Genomic DNA, 19,219 nt, shown 5'->3' on the forward strand with positions numbered 1-19,219 from the left:
CCACTTAAGAGCCCGGAAGTGGGCCCAAAGGTTTTTGCTTAATTCTATAACCTAAAAATAGCTCAATTAACTTGCACTGAAGCCCTGAATAGTTAGAAGTTACTAAATAATGAACCTGTATAATAAGCCTGAGATTTTAAGGGGTTAATGAAATGAGCTTACATTTTACTATAAAGGAAATAGAACTAATTTTGTAATTTCTCACATTCACTTATTCATTCATTATTTTTTTGTCATTCTGATCTTCTCACGAACAAGCTGTCACATACAAATACACGCACACACACACACACACACACACACCCACCCACACCCACCCACACCCAGGAGACACTCACTTGACTCTCTTGAGGGTATCTGTAGGGGCAGGGGGTCCTGGGGTGGGCTTGCGTTTCCGTGGCCTACCCGGGCCTCGACGGGCTGGGCTTCTCGACGTATCCTCTTTTCTGTGAGAAGACACACACACACACTTACCCAAAGCTTGTCAATCACTCTAATTCACACTAATGATGTTGTATAGAGGGAAACACTAAGCTGGCCTAATTGCTAGTGTGGCCAGGGGAAGGGGCTTAAGCTGGCATGGGGGTTTTAACCCACTGGTCAATGGCTTAAGTAAAGAGGACGCTGCACACGCTGGGTGGTCTTAGCTGTTGAGTTTGAGTGGAGAGAGAGAGAAGGGTCTGGAAAGTGCCTAGAAGAGTGAGTGGGTGTGTGTGTGCTGCAGATTGGGAGGAGGTTGTGTGTTTTGTGTGCGTGACACTGTATGTGTGAGTGCGTGAGGGTGGTCCGTAGCTCACTCACTGGTGGTCATGTTTTCTCTGTAGCTTGGCCAGCTCTTTCTGTTTCTCCTTATAGCGCCGCTGCAGCTCGGCCAGACGCACTCTCATCGCTAACTCCTCTCTGTCCAGTGTCTCCATGATGCTCTTCACTGGACATACCTGCAACACCCCCCCCCACACACACACACAGCTCAGAGTCAGCCAATCCTGAATTGGTGATGAGCTCAGCAAATTATAGCTATCCAAAAGAAAACATATCAATGTTTTTTATTATCCTTCTGAATACAGCAGCTGCCCTTTACATTTTGTGATACTTTCATGATAAATGGACCAATAGAGATGCTCTAAAATGATTTGAAACAAAATCTCGTTTTCTTCAGTTAATTATTTGCTGCTGTCAAAACAAAACATTGAATCAAAATCTCAAATTGTCCAAAATAGTTACTTTACAGGAGAAGAAAAAAAACATTCTTTACTTTTAATGGAAGTCAGTGGAACCAAATCTTTTTCCAATACATTTTGGGTGATTTTCTTTTGGTGCATTCATCAATAAATTTACACAAGATGTAAAGGGCAACATTTTCAAATTATGTCAAAAACTGAAAAACAGCAAAAATGGAGTTTTTTTTCTGACAGCAGCAAAATGTGAACCATGTTTTGCTCAGAGCTAACTTGAAAGGTCAGTTCCTCTCTGTCATAACGTAAATATTAGTTTTAAAGTAGTTGATAATTCAAAGTAACTACTGTGTAATAAGTCTAGGGTTCAGGAGGTCAAACTGACCATAAATAAGGTTTAACATGCACCAGCAGTTTAGCAGTTTGTCATTGTGAAAAGCAATATAAAAGAAAAGAAAGGATAAACAAACAAGCAGATAAACATATAATCAAAAAAAAAAAATATATATATATATATATATATATATATATATATATATTTCCAGAAGCATAGGACATGGTAGTACCGGTTCGTGGCGTGGTGTCCATTTGCACTTCTTGCGCAGGTTGAGCGTTCGGCGCAGGGGCGGGGCTAGGTTGGTGATGGGTGGAGTCAGCTCCAGCGCTCGTGCAGCTGCCAGGGTCGCCAAACTCTCCAGGTCAAACGTAAGCCTTTCTTCTCCTGCAGGGACGGCCAAATATAGTACATTCTTTAAAGTAAGTGTTGAATATACCCACCTCTGCAAAACAGCACAGAGACTGACCGTCAGTATGTGTGTGTATTTGGGCACGTGTGTGTGTGTTCAGTAGGAAAGGTTAGTTAGTGTGCAGAGCAGACAGCGTGCAGGCTAGAACAAGACTGAGGCCTCCAGCTGCATGGAAATGTTTGCACTCATCTTCCTTTCTTTTGTATCCTCCTGCTGTCCGACAGTGGTAAAACCGCCCTCCTTCCTTTTGAAACATAAAATATTGCTCTCTTGCATGTCTGTCTGTCTGTCTGTCTGTCTCACAAAAACATATACGTCAATAACTGACCTGATGACATAGCTTTATGTCACATGCAAATAAAGTCAAGAAGTGAAACATAGTGAGTACATGAGTGTTGGGTATATGAGAGGGAGAGAAAGGAAGAGGAAGAGAGAGAGAGAGAGAGAGAGAGAGAGAGAGAGAGAGAGAGATTGTGTATGCAAGGCATAGAGTAAAATAGAGAGCAAACAGCCTCTGAGCACGTAGTTGTTTCCTGCCGGCACCTTGTGCTTTCAGACGCTGAATGAGCGATGATGATAGCTATTAACCAGAGAGCTTATCTCTGTACACGAGGCCTAGACGCCAGGAGCCATGTTACACAAAGAGAGAGAGAGAGAGAGAGAGAGAGAGTTGAAGAAGGAGAAGAAGAAGAAGGAGAAGAAGGGGGAATATCTCTACATTTATCTCTGTCATTAGGGCAGGCCACACGCTCACAGCCTCCACTCAGCAAATGAGCCTTGAATATTCATGACAGCCCAAGCTGGCCTGGGGACACTGAGGAGACTGTTGATGCATTTTGTATGTGTGTAAGAGTAAGTGAGAGAGAGGGAGAGAGAGAGAGAGAGAGAGAAGGAGAGAGAGAGAGAGAAAAAAAAAAAGAGAGAGAGAGAGAGAGAGAGAGGCAGGGAAGGAGAGAGGGGCAGGGACATGGAGAGGGAGGGAGAGAGCTTGTAGTGTTACGACGACACAGTAGAAAACAGATTTGCAGTGTGTTCTGCAAGCAGCTCTGTGAGAATAAGAGGAAGGGAGGGAGAGAGGAAAGGAGGGAGGGAGGGAGGGAGGGAGGGAGAGACAGAGAGAGAGAGAGAGAGAGAGAGAGAGAGAGAGGAGGGAGCAGAGAACAGGAAAAAAGGGAAAGCGGGGAGAGAGAGGGAGAGAGGGAGGGGAGGCCGGAGGGTGGTGGGAGGGAGGCAATAAGAGGTAAAGTGTTTATTGAGCCATCTATTTATTCTCAAACATGCCCTCATTACTGACATGGAAAGAATCCAATTTCCTCTACAGAGGGGAAAAACCAGGGAAGTACACACACACTGCACGGGCAGGCTGGTGTGGACTGGTGTTGGAAAGAAGCGCACAGGGGAAGAAGACTGGCAAAAAAAAAAAAAAAGAGAGAGAAGCAGGCAAGACTGGCAGGACTGGTACAAACTCGCTCAGAACTTATGGCTGCATGAATGAATTCTAAATGTTTAGACATCAGAAGAGGAGAAAGGGAGGAGGACTGAAAAAGTAAGTAAGCAGTCAAGAAAGAAAAAGAAAGAAAGCAGTTGAGAAACAAAGAAAGAAAGAAAAGCAAGAAAGCAAGCAAGAAAGAAAAAGTGGTAATAACAAAAAGAAAAAAAGGAGTACTAACAAAAGAAATACAGAAAGAAAGAAAGTAATAGCAAAAGGAAAAGCAAGGAGAAAGAATAAGAAAAAGGAAAGAAAGACAAAGAAAGCAGAGTATTAAAGAAATAAGGAAAGATGTTGAGTTTCTCAATCCTGTGGGGGGTCTTTGGTTTCCCGGGGGTCTCAGGTATCCCATCTCACTGACATCACCATGCCAGTTATAGCTCTGTGGTGGTCAGGCTAAAATCAATCTACAGCCTGCTTTAATGAGACCAGCGGGACCCTCCACTCCAGCCATGGCTCATCCAACCTCTCAGAGCAGAGGGATACCAGAAGATTGGAGTCCAGAGAAGAGGATAGTCCCTTTGGACATACAGTCTTACTGCAACAGCTCAGTCTGCTTGATACTCTCAAAACTGGAATATAAAGAGTTGACCACTGACTGTCTGGACATCATGTAGAAATTCAGTTGGGATGTTGAAAACTTTTGTCATTTCTCTTAAGTTTACAATAAAAATTCCACATAACTGTTTTGAAATCATTTCAGAAAACGTAAAATAGGATCACTGGAGACACTGCATAAAGAACTGTTGCTACAATTGCTGATCTTACAATTTATTTTGGTGAAATAAAGTTGTGTCATAAGGAAGGAGTGGTATTTAACAAATAGAGATGTGATGCCTTAGAGACACTACATAAACTGATGTAGTAACATTTGTTAATGTTAACAAGTTCACAAACTCTTTTGTAGACACCATTAGATGTGTTATGCATCTAATGTTTAACATGCATTATGCGTCTAATGGTACTGGATGCAGTAATACTGTATTTGGTAAGGATTAATGATAGAGTGAATGATAGAAATTGTGCCCTGACTGGAAGAAACTTACAGTAGCATGAAATCTAAATATTATAGTACTTATGAGTAAATGTTATTTGCCATTAATATATTCAGTCAGTGTGTGGCCAGGACCTGACAGTGGAATATAGGCTGCTGTGTGTAGCTTTGCCTCCAGTTTTATAATCATTCAGTGGCAGCCTTTATTAATGACATCTGCCCTGCCGCAACAGGCTTCATCACTCTGCTTTTATTAATCTCCATGCTTAGGCTTGCTTAGAGGAAAAACCACACAGCATAGTACATGGCTTTTTAAATAGTGGGTCAGAAAATACAAGTGCTCAGACACACGTGCATCTACCAAAAATGCTACTAAGCGTAAGAAACACTGAGTGCAGAAATTGTTTTTTTCTCTTCTTCTGCTGTGCTGAGTCTTTTGGGATTCCTTAGCTGCTAGAGGATGTTAGTGTAAATAAAAACATCCTTTGGCAGGGAGGCGCAAAATGCTCCATGGAAAAGTAGCAAGGCTTTAAAGCAGCTCTCACAACAATGGAGGCTAATTAGCCAACAAAAGCAGCGCAATCCTGAGAGGGAAAAGATCAGCTGTTTTTACCATTTCATCAACTTTTCACAGAGGGATGAGGGGAGCTGTGGGAAAGCCAGGGCCTTTTTCCGTCTAAAATGAGGCTTATAAAAGTGATCAAACAGGTTGAGGGGCATAGGCAGGGAGCACTCCCTCAGGATGACTCAGTGGACATGGTCCAATCCAGAAGACTCAGGGGAGCCAGCTATCGTTATAGCTGCCTTTTAAGATGGGCTCAAGCCCTTTTAAAAACAGCTCCCCCTCCTTTCACTCTGTCTTAGTTTCTCCCATAGGATGCACTGGACCCCAAAAGGCTGTGAAGCATTTGATCTTTGGACAGGAAAAGGCAAGAAAGCATTTTAAGTACGAGTGAGATCTAGATTGTGAATGTGGATGTGTATATGTTTGACAGTGTGCATGGATTTGTATGTGTGACTGCATGTTGGAAAGAAAGCTGGATGGTCATTTGGGAGTCGGTCATTGTGGATATGTGTATACATGTGTGTGAGTGTCTGTCTTCTGGTTGGAGGTATGGAAGGGGGGGTGCTTTGTTATCTTTCCCTTCCACAAAGGACAGAGAGCTGGCTGGGCTGAAAAGCCCTTTTTTCTCACCTCTTTTTGTGCAGAGAAGCAAAACAAAATGAAAGACACAGCCGTAGCCCTCCCCTGCTGCCTATATCACAGCTCTACAAGACTGTGCATGCAAAGCACTGATGAGAAATTAAATCATGTGTATGATTGAGTGTGTGAGGCAGTGTTTGCTATTCTGATAAGAAGAAATAGTCTCTGTGCAATACCTGGCTTCAAAATCAATTCTGTATTGGACTAACTGAAAAAAAAACAACAATATGTCTTGGGACATTACAAAAATGCATCTGGTCTTATGTATACATGTTTGTGAATGCATGGTATCTTGTGAATATATGCTCTTTATTTATGCATGGTACTCCACTGAAGGGAAAATACATTTGTTTGAGTACCTTCACTTTCCTTGTCGGTGCTCTTCTCTTGCTGTCGCCTCTCCAGGTCAGCGAGTTCACTCAGAAGCTCCATGCCATGATGGAGGGGCACTACTGGGGAAGGAATCGTCACAGAAGAAGCCATTTGAGCATCTCGTGTGGCACACAGGGCTGCAGCGATCAAAAGCTCCAGACTCCAGATGCATGAGCCTGGATACTGGTTACCCAAAGAAGAAATCTCTGGGCAGGGAGAAGAAGGTGATGAAAACTGGCTGACTTCCTGGAGCTCTACTGAATCAGCAGGTGAAGCACAACCTTCCTCAGCAGTCCTATCTTGGTCATCCTCCATTGGGATCTTTGCTACCTTGGTACCCTCCATAGTCTGGAAATCCTGTGAAGTGGTGATAGAATCCCAAGGAGGTATTGCAAACCCTTCCCCCTGTATTTTGACATCCTCAGCAGGACCTTGGGCCTCTATAACACTGTCATGGGAAGGTACATTAGCTGTGTCCTCCACCAAGGGTTCAGGAACTGGACAGGGGGAGCCAGATGGATGTTGGCATGAGGCTGGACAAGGAGAGACAGAAGCACAGGTAACCCCCTTATGCCTCTCATCCACCTTATCCTCTACCTTCGTCACCATTACCCCACTTTGGACCCTCTCCCCATGAACCTCCACCTGGGTGGTTATAGTAGGAGATTCTAGTGCCTGGCACACAGGCTCCGCCCCCATCGTGGAGAGCGGGAGGGGTTGAGGTGCAGGTTCAGCAGGCTCTGCTTGCTCTGCTTCCAGGTCAGCATGCTCAGCCAACTGGACCTCTTGAGGAGAGGGACCAGCCTTGTAACCAATGGCGATGGCAGGATAAGTATAGCCAGGTGGGAGATCTAAAAACAAACAAATAAAAAACAACCAGAAAATAATTAGCTGGTTAGAATATTGTTCCTCATATCTTTTGAAATGGTTTACAGGAGGAAGGAAAAATAATGTTATTAACTTTATGTACATTAATATAACCAAATATTCCATAAGTCCATCTGTCATAGGAGTGGAAATTATGACAGTATTTGCCATTGTCATGATGAAATATGTCACATATCACTGACCAACGGCATGTTTCTTTACAAAAGAGCTTAAGTAGCCTTAGAATTTAGTGCTATGTGTGAAAAAAACATTATATTCATATTTTTTGATAACATGTTTTAAAGTGGTACCAGTGAGGCAATACTGGTACTTTTTTGTCTGATTCAATTCATCAAATCCCAGAAAAAACAGCCTTATGCATATCATGCATCAAAAAAGTATACTGAAGTATCACAATGTGATATTATTGACATATCACCCATGCCATGTTTGTAATATGTTTACATAATCCAAAGTGCAGCTTCTTTAAAATTGCTGTTCCAAATAAATAAATAAAACACAAAAAAGGAAAAAAAAAACATGAAATTATAATATGCTTAAATCATGTCAATACATGTCAGCCTATCTTTCTAATATTTAATCAGGGGTTGACATTGTGACCACAGCATTTTACAATTTAGCCACTAAAAATGCAGAGCCTGTGGCTCAAGTGGCTACCTGCTCTGGAGATTTTGTTCTTTTTTCATATTAATAATGACCACACCAGTTGAATTTTCACATATTCACAAACCAAACAATTACATCTCGTGCAAGAAATGAATGGCATCAAATCAGATCAAACCACCTTGATTTCTAACATGATAGCAAGGTTTTTATTAATGAAAAGTTTTTAATAAATATTTTCCTTTTTAACAGAATTTTTGACTAGTACTGAAGTTTGTGGCCAGTGTCTGCCCCACGTATAAACCCTGTCCAATAAAACTTAAAATCCTGCATCACTCCAGGAACATCTCCACTACCAGCTTGTAGCATACCAGCAATGCATTATCTTTCATTTGTTGCAGACATCCCTGAGTGACCTTGCCTGTTAAAGGGGCGCGGCTCCGGCTGCTGAAGTGTAGAGCAGTGTGATGTATATGAAGTATACTCCATCTCCAGTGACAGTGTGTACCATTCAGACACTGCGTCGCATTTATCTATTACCACTCACACACATAATGGAGCCTGCGCCATAAAGACTATGGGGTAGACGTGAGTGAAATTTTCATGAATACTGAATTATGTTCAAGGGGTTATGGATGCAGAGTGTGTGTGTGTGTGTGTGTGTGCACGTTCACTGTTTGGGTGCAAGAGATTGCACGCAGGAGTGTTTGCGTATAATTTAGTCTCTGAGTGAGCATGTGTATTCATCTCATTTGGGTGAGAGTGAAAATGATTGTGTGAGTAGTGGTGCATGCATGTTTGTGTGTGGACGTGTTTGCGCTGCACGTGTGCCTTTGTGATTTGCGGGCGTAGCAGTGTATATTGATGACAGCATGGTGTCTGGATGTGATTGCAGAGCTAGCCCTGTCACCCCACTACTGGGTTATTGATGGTATCCATCCGCTCTCTCTGACAAAGCAGCCACATGAATTCGTATCCTTCCGCTGGCCAGGGCTCAAGGACCCCTGAAGGATAAGAGACCCCTGTCTCCAATCCCTCCACTGTCTGTCTGCCTCTCATAATAACCCCAGCTTTTGCTTTTCCTTACACGCACACAAAAACATGTGAAATCTTACTAAGGTGTGCACCCTGCCGGATGAACAAACAGATGATATATTCACATCAGCACAAAAGGAGCAAAACATATTAACATGGACTTTTTTCATGAAAGGAAGCTGATTGTTGGTCATCAGTAATCAAAGGGCAGCAGGCTTCTTCAAAGGCTTTGTGTCTCTTATCTGAAGCTCAGTACATTTCTTTCCAGTATGACTGTCTCTGAGCCTTAAAGGTAGGCCAAAGTCTCCCCTCCACAATCTCTCTCTCTCTCTCTCTCTCTCTCTCTCGCTCTCTCTCTCTCTCTCTCTCTCTCTCTCTCTCTCTCTCTCTGGGAGCTGTGGAACCAGGCATAGTCGCCAAGCCCTAACCTTGAGAATGATAATGCAATGCTGTCTCCCATCTTTTCTCTGCAGGCTGTTTTATCCATCAGAAATATGAATGGTGTGGGAGAAATGCCACTCCCTTCACATCCCCAACAGTACAAATAATCTGTGAATCCAGGCTCTACCCACAAATTAATTAATTTGTGGCAGCTGTTGTGAGACTGGACAAGCTTTCCAGAACTTTGACAAAAATCTAATTCAACCTAACTCAGTTTTTTTTCTCCAAATAGCTTTTTTATTCATATTTGACCACTACAATGTGTGTTTAGTGGTGCTGAGATAGATTTCCTGTTTCAAAAGCTAAGCTACCAAGCTGCAGTATCATAGCATCCTGCTGCTGACTGGTGCTAATGCCTGAGACTCTGGAGGTGTGGCTAAGCAGATAATCACATGCAAAGGCTCATGATAGCATGCACCCTCCAACAAAGGGACTTCTTTATGTTGTTTAGTATCGGTTGTTAGTTAAATTGTGTGTATGTGTTTATTGTGTTATTGTGTGTAGGAATGTGGGTTTAGTTGGAGGTTTTGTGTGGGGTCACTGTTGGGGTGGCTAGCAGTGACCTCCCTCTTGAGGTTGAAGTGCTGGATGTGCCATTTTCTGCTGTTCAGTAAAGATTTACATTCATTCAGTCTGTCTGATTGTAAATGAATGAATGAATGTTCAATAAAGATGATGTAAAGTTGACGTTCAGTAAAGAGCACTTGTTGCAGCAGATTGTGGCAACCTCTGTGTTTCTTCTTCTTTTGACACTGTTGCTGTAGTTTACTGTTGGGATGGAAACAACAACAATGGGCATGCCACACCACAAAAACAACATACACATGATTGATCCTTTCAGGTATGACAGATATTAGGCATGGGCAGCGCAAGGCCAATTCTAAGGGGGCTTTAGCCTTTCTAACCTTTGCTTGATCTGTGCCTGTTGTATGTAGATGGATATATTGTTTGTTATACTAGCTCTGTGAATAATACAAACTATGAAGAGACAGATTTATTGCATGCCAATTCACCAAATAACCATTTTTTGATATTCTTAACACCGGCTGAGGTACTTCTGTTTGATGATCTTCTGGCTGTTGCTACTCTAAAAGTGCGTTATAAAGTTTCTGGGTCCATGTAAAAAAAATTCTCTTTGGGAACCATGCCCCCAGACCTCCATCACCCCCCCCTCCCCCAATCCATGAACGTCAATTTTTTTGGCAGTGTTTTGTAAAGCTTTTCCAAGTTAGCAAGAGTTGGTATAAAAAAAAGCATTTATGGGCAGTGAAAAAAGAAATTTCTAAAATCTGGAGTTCAAAAATCTTTAAAAGATAAAGAGAAAATGTGACTCTTAATAACCATGTAAGACCTGGTAGACCACCAAACTGTCATCATCAGATAAACAGAACTTAACACTTTCATCTTTTAGAAAAAAATCAAGCTCCACTTTTGCTTTAGATTTGAAAACAATCCAGGGCTGTTTCAGTCTATCCTTTTACTGTGAGAAGAGAACTCAATACTATGGGTCAGAAATTACATGTAGCTCTCAAGAAGAGTGGTCAGTAGAAGTTAAATATACAACCAATGTTTAAGACTGAACTGTGGAAAAACATCTCTGCAGATTTCTTCGAAAAACCGAAAGCCCCAAAAAATGAAAACTGCAAAAAGACAAAGTTTTAAGTTTACTCTAAATAATAAAACAATGATTCATTTTTTTGTGACTACTGTGTAAATTTCATGTTTTCTGGTTTTTCCTGATGATGAAAAATGATTAATTTGTATTTATGAACCTATTATAAATTAAATAAATGGAGGGTGATCTCTGACTAAACTAAAGATCAGATTTTCTTATCCTCTGCAGACATGAACAGAACTGTAATCAACCGACAATAAAAAAAGCCTTCTGAGATTACTTCACTCACCAGGTTCAAGAGACTGAGGGTAGTCCTGCAGTGGTTGGCCCTCTCCTCTCTTGTCCTGGGACTCTGCTGCTTTGGGGAGGTGATTTGGGGTGGAGTGGGGGCTGAGGGCAGGGGAATGTGGGGCTGCTACAGCTGGACTAGGCTCCGGACAGGGGGTGCATGGGGTGCTCTTGGGATGGGGCCGTGGGGCGGGCGAATGGCAGCAGGGCGAGAGGCGGGAGGCACAGCCCCCTGGAGAAGAGGAAGAGCGTAGAGGTTTACTAGAGGAGCTGAAGGAGAAGGGCTTAGTTGGTTTAGGGGTCCGAGGCTCAGGCAAACCTTCATCCAGATCAATGGGAGGGTCCTCAGGTTTCCTCTGTGAAGATTAAAAAAAAGAACAAAAAGAGAAAAATCATGGAAAGTCCAACAACATAGAGGCTTTATACTACTAATTTTCAGTTATAGCACTCAGAGCTTGAAAATATTTACTTGATCTGAATGGGACCTGACTGTTCATTTCAGGTCTGGACATCATTACTTGAGTTGAGTTCAAATTTTACATTGGGGTTTCTCAGCCTATCCTCCAACTCCCACAAAGATTTTGCATTTACACTAGCCTCAATGTTTTCATGATACTTTATTTTTCTGTCATGCTTTAATAATCTCAACTCCTTAAAATCTTACTATGCTGAGAAATCAGCTAATCATGTCATAAGGCTTATTATTTAGTTATTACCTGGGAAACAATGCAAAAGAATTATTTATTAAATTATAGAATAATTAATATTGTAATAAATGTAATAAAGGTTTGACCATTTAATGGGCTAATAAATTTAATCTGGAGTCACCTATGTTGTGGAAGTGGGGGCCACCAAGGTTAGCATGAAAAAAATGCAATAATCTATGTTTGTCAAGGGTAAAAACTTTTGGGACGCTGTTCAAAGCACTGAATATAGTAAATAAATTAAGCGGAAGTTAAACTTGGTCTGATAATCTGACAATCAGAAAATAAACTGTTTAACGTTGATCCACTTATGGCTGTCATTATTGCCATCAAATGAACAATGTTGCTGAGCTAATTTCATTCAATGTAGCTATCATGAAGAATGTTTTATTTGGTCTTCGGTCAAGTTTGGACAAAATTAAGTCGGCCTTGGGTCAAGTTGAAATTTAAAACTTGTGCTGTGGTTCAGGTAGAGTCGGGTCAGATTTGGTCAGAATGTTCTCAAGCTATATTCAGGTTCAGACCTTGCTTCCAGGGCAGAAAAAACCTCTTGCAGCATGTCTGCTCAAAGAGATCTAGCATTGAATAAATCTTCACAGTATCATAGAATTTAAGAAATTTCCATGATAAACTTGTACTGTTTAAATTTTACAGCTGTCTTTGTTCATCAGGGCATGAAGCAATGCTCATCAAAGGCTAAGAATTATTTCCCCATGCAAGAAAATAAGGAGATACAGCAGAGAACTCATATCCACATTCTGCTGACCCACAGTTCATTGGCATTCTGCAGTGTTTCTCATTTATTTTCTATGCAATGTGAACAACAGAAAAACTCGCATCACATCTGCATTGCTACCTTTTTGAGAACAGTCTAGACCTTACAAAGGAACAATAAATTCCTCCAATAAAAGTCAGGTTTATTGACTTGCCATAAACTTTTGTGTGAGTTATTTTGGCCTTAAATATTGTGGCTTTCTGATGACAAAATCACAAGGCTTTTCACAACACTCAGCACTGTACTGTGTTCAGGGACACTGGGCGGCCTTCTAGAGACTATGGGCCATGTATGCCCAAGTAGAGTAAGACCGAAAAAGGAAAATCATGTATTGTGTATGTGTTACCTGAGAATGTGTGTGCCTATGTGCCAGCTCCATTGCCTGAGCTGCTCTGTGATGTTGCTGGTGCTGATGCTGCTGGAGCACGTAGAGCTCCTGTTGCCGTAGAAACTGGCGGGAGTAGACAGAGGGATGCTGCATGTGTGAGGTGGGCCCTCGAGGCCCATACACAGGGGGCCAGAGTCCCTGCTGCTCCATCACATCTACAGAGAGAGAAAGAGAGGAAAGGGTGGGTTAGTGTGGGAGAAAAGATGGAGTTTTTTGCCTTAAGATAGAGTGACACTTGTCACACTGCAGCACCATATTGATTTAAGGGGCAGGATGAATTCCTGTCCTCTTTTGCTTCACCTTCTATATTGTCTCCTGTTGTTTCTTCTCTCTGACATCATATATGCACAACATGATCATATAAACGCTCATATCTAGCACACTCTTCATTTCTTGTCTAAGAGGCCACAAAGCTGCACGTCCTTGACCTGAAGGCAGATCATGCACGTAAACTATTCTATTTCACATTACCAGTCACTTATCCTCACCCTTCGTCGTGGCTTCGTCGTGGCTTACCTCTGAGGATTAACTCAATGCGACGGTCACCAGTAAGCTCACCAGCTATACTTGCCTGCTCCCTACTACCACACAGAGTAATGCGAGTCAAAGCAATTCAGCCCTGCTCCCTCAAACTGTCACATGAATGTGGCTCTTTGCATGAGTCCTTTCTGACAGGCTGCTAGAGGGGAAGAGGAGGGCTGAGTCCCAAATGGCATGCTCATTCAGTAGAGCTTGGATGGTCTCGAGATATGAAAGTCTTTAGGGTGAGATAAAGGGTAGTGCACTTCAAAGAGAGTACAGACTCTTCTGAAGAAGACACAAAAGCATTGAACAATGTTGGGACTTGGGCCACACTAGAGCTTGAAATATTTGTCAGAACCAAATAGGACTCAGCTACGTTTGTTGGGTTTGATTCAGTTTGGACAATGTTTAGCAAATACTGTATTTGTCAGGCTTAGGTAGCATTCAGATTTCACATCCAGGTTTCTCATATTCCTTAATGACTTTTAGCCTACATTCAGCCTTAATACATTTTTTTCAATTCTATTCTTCCTCCTTATTTTACAATGTAAGTTACACTGTGGTTGTCACCACTTTTTTTAACATCAAAGTAAAGTGGAAGTGGTCCGTTTTAAATAGAATTTTGTCAGGCTTGAGTCAGATTCTGCTAAAAACTTGCCATGGGTGAGGCTGGGATGGGTTTTAAGAGTGTGTTTTCGCCATGCTCAAAACTCAAGGTTACTTTTGCATCTATTTCTGCTCTGATCCCGAAATAAAGAGACTACATGAGCTTGTTTTGGAGGATAGGGTTATCTGAGGAACAAATTTACCATATTATATTCTGCACACTAAGACAGATGCCTTTGAGAGTGGGAGGGAGAGAGAAAGGAGAGGAAAAGGCATAGGGAGGGATGCACAACAGCTGTGGACTTTGTCTCAGCCTTGAGATTCAGCCCACAGAAAATTTCAACACAATATACTTCTTTTAATGCTTTTCACGTGCTACTCATTCTGGGCCTCCTCCTCCACCCGCTCCACCCATTCCCTCCTTCCCCGGCGTACGGCAGGGCCCTTTGTTTGGGCGAGATTGCTGGGATGGGGGTAATGTTTCTCTGGGGAAGGGTCCAGTGGGTGCACTTCCCCTCTTGGTTGCGGCTCCTGCGGAGCGCGGAAGGAAAAGTGCTGCGCTGAAGAGCAGAGAGCTAATTAAATTTCACAGGCTGAGCTGGGAGGAGGGAGTCCATACACAGCGCAGACTGCTCTAGCTCTCTGCACAGGCACATGCTGCACAGAACAGCCACGGTCAAATCAAAGCTCAGGAAATGTCTATGCGTGCAGGTGTAGGCCTCAATCAAATAAGTAAACAACTACAGTACAGTGAACTGTGCTAGCCAATATATCATTTATACTGCTGTTACAGTATTGGTGTTACATAACAGCGCTGATTTTTACTTGTAGTGGTATTAAAAGAAAACAAAGACATCAACTAGGGTCTCTCAGGTTGCTTTGAGAGGAACAGTTAAAAATTCTCAGAAACTAGAAAAAATAGAGAGAATGAAAACAGCCCAATCAAAACAAGTTATGTCAGATGTGTAAGGCACATTTAGCCCAACATTGTGATGCTGGATTTTTACAGCAGTTCACTACAAGACAAACTAAAGAGCAAATCAAAGTACAGCAAAGGACAAAACAAAAAACAAAGCATCTGGCTGTACAACTCCACAATGCGCAAAACACCAAAGAGCCACAGCTAACAGCTCAATCCCCATTAGCACACCCTAACACCACTTCCTCTCACTCTCCCTCACTCCCACACATGCACACAATAGGGACTAGCCTGAAGAACAACAGCTTTTTGCCACACCTTTATGAACACATACTATATATGAGTTCTGACATGCAAATGTTAACATGTTCCCTCATAGCAATATGCAAACAATTATATGTTCTTTTATACTGCACTTCCATGGCACACACTCAAACACACCTACATACGATTAAAGCTAGCCATCTCTTTTTATCTCCTTCATTCTCTATCTCACACACAACATATGCAAGGACTCCTCATCCTCAGCAAGCATTTAGTCAAACACACCAGCTACCTGCTTGAAATAATAATTTGTTTAAACTGTTTTTGGAATTCCACTGCGTGCATTCAGAGTGAGCATTAGAATTAGAATTGTGAAACCATTCCCATTAAGCTGATAATAAGATGTGCTGCAACTGCCAGCATGGCTTAGTGAAGCATTTTACAATGATTACAGAACGATAAGGGAACAGAGAGGGGGAAAAGATACCTCCTCACAACAGCAAGGCAAATGATCTTGGAGAAGATGAAAAATAAATTACAGTGTTGTGGAAAACCTCAGTGAAAGCATGGACTGCTGTATATCAACAATAAAATGACCCTCATATTTTTATTAAAATGTCTGCATGATACACCTGCAAACACAAATCTGTAACAAATTAAAATGGCCAAGATTTTGCCTTTGTACCTAGGTGATGAGTGGCAGGGTGGGCAGCTGGTTCAGTGGGCAGGACCACCAGGGCAGCAGAGGGGTCCTGGGGCAGAGAAAGGACAGGCTGCAGGGGGCTGGGCAAGGCAGCAGAAAAGCCAGGAGGAAGGTTCTGGTGCAGAGCAGCATGACTTAGACCTGATAAGAAGCCACATATAAAAAAGAGAACCAATGGAAAAATGACTAGTTAGCATAGGTTTTTGTAGTAAAGTTAAAGCCAATGCAGTTTCAAAGAGAACATGCCATACAGAAACATTCTGTTACAAAATCTGCAAGTGACATAGACATTAAAATTCTGTAAAACAGTGGGAATCAGCTGCTGTGCTTACTGTATGAGTGGCCCATCCAGAGGGAGGGACTTCCTGTCCGAGGCATCCAATGATGAGCTGGGTGAGCATGCGCAGGAGGATCCGTTCCTAATTGGCTGCCACCTGGCACGATGAGGTGAGAGGTCAGATCTCCATGGCAACTGCTTGAGGGGTGGATCCTGGCAAACTCAACTCTGTCCTTATTTTCCCTGAATAGAGCAAGTATTGAAATTCATGAGGAAAAAAAACCATTTGAGGAAATTTTGCATTGCAGCTTAATGGATTTTTTTCAAATAAACAAAATACCTGAGGAGGATTTCTCTTTCTCTGTCCAGTGGAGGCAGAGCCAGCTGCTCTTCACGCACCCTCTTCCTTTCCTCCTCCACCTCCTGCTCCAGTGGATACATGCTGCGTCCAACCTCTGCCACAGATGAACAGTTCAGCAAGTTTCAGCAAGTTAAACTTTTTAAAACATCACTGAAAACACCAACTATGTAGAGAAAGTACTCTATTAAGCCTAATTCAAAATGCAAGCGTGTGAAACTATAACAATGCAATACTTGGCACATTCACGTGTTGAATTTAGCACTTAAGTAAAGAGGTATAACATGAGTTAAATAAATCAGGTACAGAAGCTGTGGTTGACCTGCACAAAGTAAAGCAATTTGGCAACACAACTCTGACTGGCACTAAAATGACTTAAACACCCAATCTGGCATGTTACACTTCTGAAATGTCAGAACCAATTTGCACGTAGCTGATTACGTGATTTAGCAACCAAAAATGACTAATTGGAGATTGTTCTTGTAATCACACATTCAGCTATTCACATGTGTAGTTTCCAAAGTTCACAAGTAGCGCTGCTAAACTGGAAAATGATGGTTGTCTTGTTAGCGCAAATGGACACATACACACTCTCGCGCGCACACACACACAGACATGTATAATGCACAGAATGCACATAGGCACACACTCAAAGCCTCCTGCTGGTGGCTTACCCTTCATGCTGGGCAGCACTCTGCCGTGGCGGCTGTGGATGGCATGTCCGTCTGGTGGGCGGCACAGTGGCTCTCTCTGCCTTGCGACTGCCATAGCGATGCCCACGGGGGGCTGCCGCACCTCCCCCTCCCTCTGCACTTCCCCTGAATCCCGGCCCACCCGCTCTGAGCGCTCACTCTCCCCAGAGGATGAGGAGGCTCTCCTTGAAGGCAACGTTTGCTTGCCCTCCTGTTGGGCACAGCTTGTACTCCCTCCATTCCTCTCATTTCTCATGTCTCCATTTGCCGTCCCCTGTTTCAAGGTGCCCAGGCCACCAAATGGGCTCTTCTGGGACAGCAGGAGTGGTTGTTGGCTGCTGTACTTCATCAAGTTCTTCATGGCACTGTTCTCTGGCCCCTGAGGACCAAGAGAAGGCTCCTGGTAGGCAGGGAAGGGAGGATGCCCATGATCACCTGATATGCCCTGGGCACTAGAATCGCAAACCTTGCGTCGCTCATTGTCAGGATGAACCTGATGTACCTCCCACGATGACAAAGTCCCTGCCTGATGTCCACTGTATGCCACCATCTCTGCCTCTGACTTCCTCTTGTCTTGAGAACCACTGCTCGAACCAAGTTCTAGGTCCTGTTCATTGGTTCCGAGCCTGTTGCTATGCTGCTGATGATGTATCCTAGCAATCCTCTGGCTGTCCCGCTGGAGTGCACACCCACTCTCACCACTGGCCTTGCTTTCAGGCAGAACCCTGTGAGGAGGACCTGAGTGAGAAAAGTCCCGGAAAGGTGGAGTGCTGGCATAAGGGTTGCTTTTAGTCTGGCAGCCTTCCTTGGCCCCCTGAGGTAAAGAGGGCCGATAAGTATCAGTCTCAGAAGAATTATCGGTGGCCCCCAGACTGCAAGAACGAGTTGGTGGATTTGAATGTGGCTGGTGATTATGACTGTGCTGTGACTGCTGCAGTATATAAGTAGGATGGGGGCCTATGGACCAGTCTGGGCCCTTGTCTGCTTTTCCATATGCATGCTGCTGTTGATGTGAAGGTTTTCTTTGGCAGGTACTAGGTGGTGGGAGGGGAGGTGCAGGAGGAGGAGCTATTCTACTGCCATTACTTGTCTTTTCTGGACCTTTAGCCCTGGACACTCCTTCCCCGTCTCCAACCATTCCTCCCCTTGCACCTCGACAGTGGGGGTTACCCAGTTGGAAGGGCCCACTAGTTTTGTCCCCCAAAGGCCCCACAGAGGGTACAAAGGTAGGTCCTGTCACTTTTGGGTCCCTTCCTGCACCTGGGGCTAGGCCCTTCTCCTGACTAGAGGACATGGTGAGTGGGGCAGGGGGTGGGGGACAATATAGGTCAGGATGAGGGTGATGTGGATGGTGGTGGTGGGGGTGAGTAGGGTGCAGCCATGATCCTCCAACTGCTGAGCCTAAGCCAAGAGGAGGGGGCATAGAGTAGGGCATTGGATGGGTATGACCTAGCATGGTACTGTGGCGCAGGCAGTCTGATGAAGGCTCACAAACGCGCATTTCGCCACTCACTCCCTCTTTGCAACAGAAGTTACCCCCACTCCGTTGTCGACCAGTCCCTAAGATCGAGGCCCCTGGCCCCACACAGCTGGGCAGGGAGCCTCTGGCTACTGTCCCTGGCTCAGAGCCATTATGGGTCTTTGTGGTCAAGAGACAGGCACTGAGGTGCTTGGGGTCATCTTTGTGTCGGGGGTTGTCCTCTGATGCTAAGGAGTGAAGCTGCGGATGATGGTGAGTGTGGAGGTGCTGGTGTTGATGTTGGTGTGGTACTGGTGAAGGTGAGCCATGTTGCTGACGCTCCTTCACTTCCTGTTTACTTCGTTCTTTCTCTTTTCCTCCAGCTGACATGCCTCGCTCTGCTACATCTGGCTCTTTGGAGCTTTTCTGGGTGGACCCTCCTGTTCCAGGTTCTCGCTCCCGGCTACACGAGCCCAGGGGGTGGCTGGAGGTGGTCCGAGTCAGTGGTGGAAGGCTGTGATTGGTGGACAGGAGGTGGGGTTGCGATGATAGGCTTCTGATATAGAAATCTAAAGAAAGAAAAAGAAAAAGTACGACAAAGAGAAAGAAAGAAAGCAAGACAACTGGAGTTATCTTCATACTTGAGCTGAAGAATTTGTAATAGTATTAAATGTAGTAAGACAGAAGAAGTGAGCCTCACAC

The 19,219-nt window shown here is 43.6% G+C and overlaps 1 protein-coding gene across 1 annotated transcript in view; it reads right to left on the reverse strand.

Annotated features, from left to right (window-relative positions):
• The window catches only part of bahcc1b (BAH domain and coiled-coil containing 1b), a 113,118-nt gene that overhangs the window by 21,988 nt on the left and 71,911 nt on the right, over window positions 1-19,219 (reverse strand). The window contains 10 exon segments of the mRNA XM_037544231.1: window positions 339-446; window positions 802-938; window positions 1,742-1,896; window positions 5,968-6,831; window positions 10,852-11,206; window positions 12,676-12,872; window positions 15,714-15,872; window positions 16,064-16,251; window positions 16,349-16,463; window positions 17,041-19,086. Of these exon segments, the coding sequence (XP_037400128.1) occupies window positions 339-446; window positions 802-938; window positions 1,742-1,896; window positions 5,968-6,831; window positions 10,852-11,206; window positions 12,676-12,872; window positions 15,714-15,872; window positions 16,064-16,251; window positions 16,349-16,463; window positions 17,041-19,086 (4,324 nt within the window).

Source organism: Pygocentrus nattereri, chromosome 13 (assembly GCF_015220715.1).
Source record: "Pygocentrus nattereri isolate fPygNat1 chromosome 13, fPygNat1.pri, whole genome shotgun sequence".
In the NCBI taxonomy this organism is placed as follows: domain Eukaryota; kingdom Metazoa; phylum Chordata; class Actinopteri; order Characiformes; family Serrasalmidae; genus Pygocentrus; species Pygocentrus nattereri.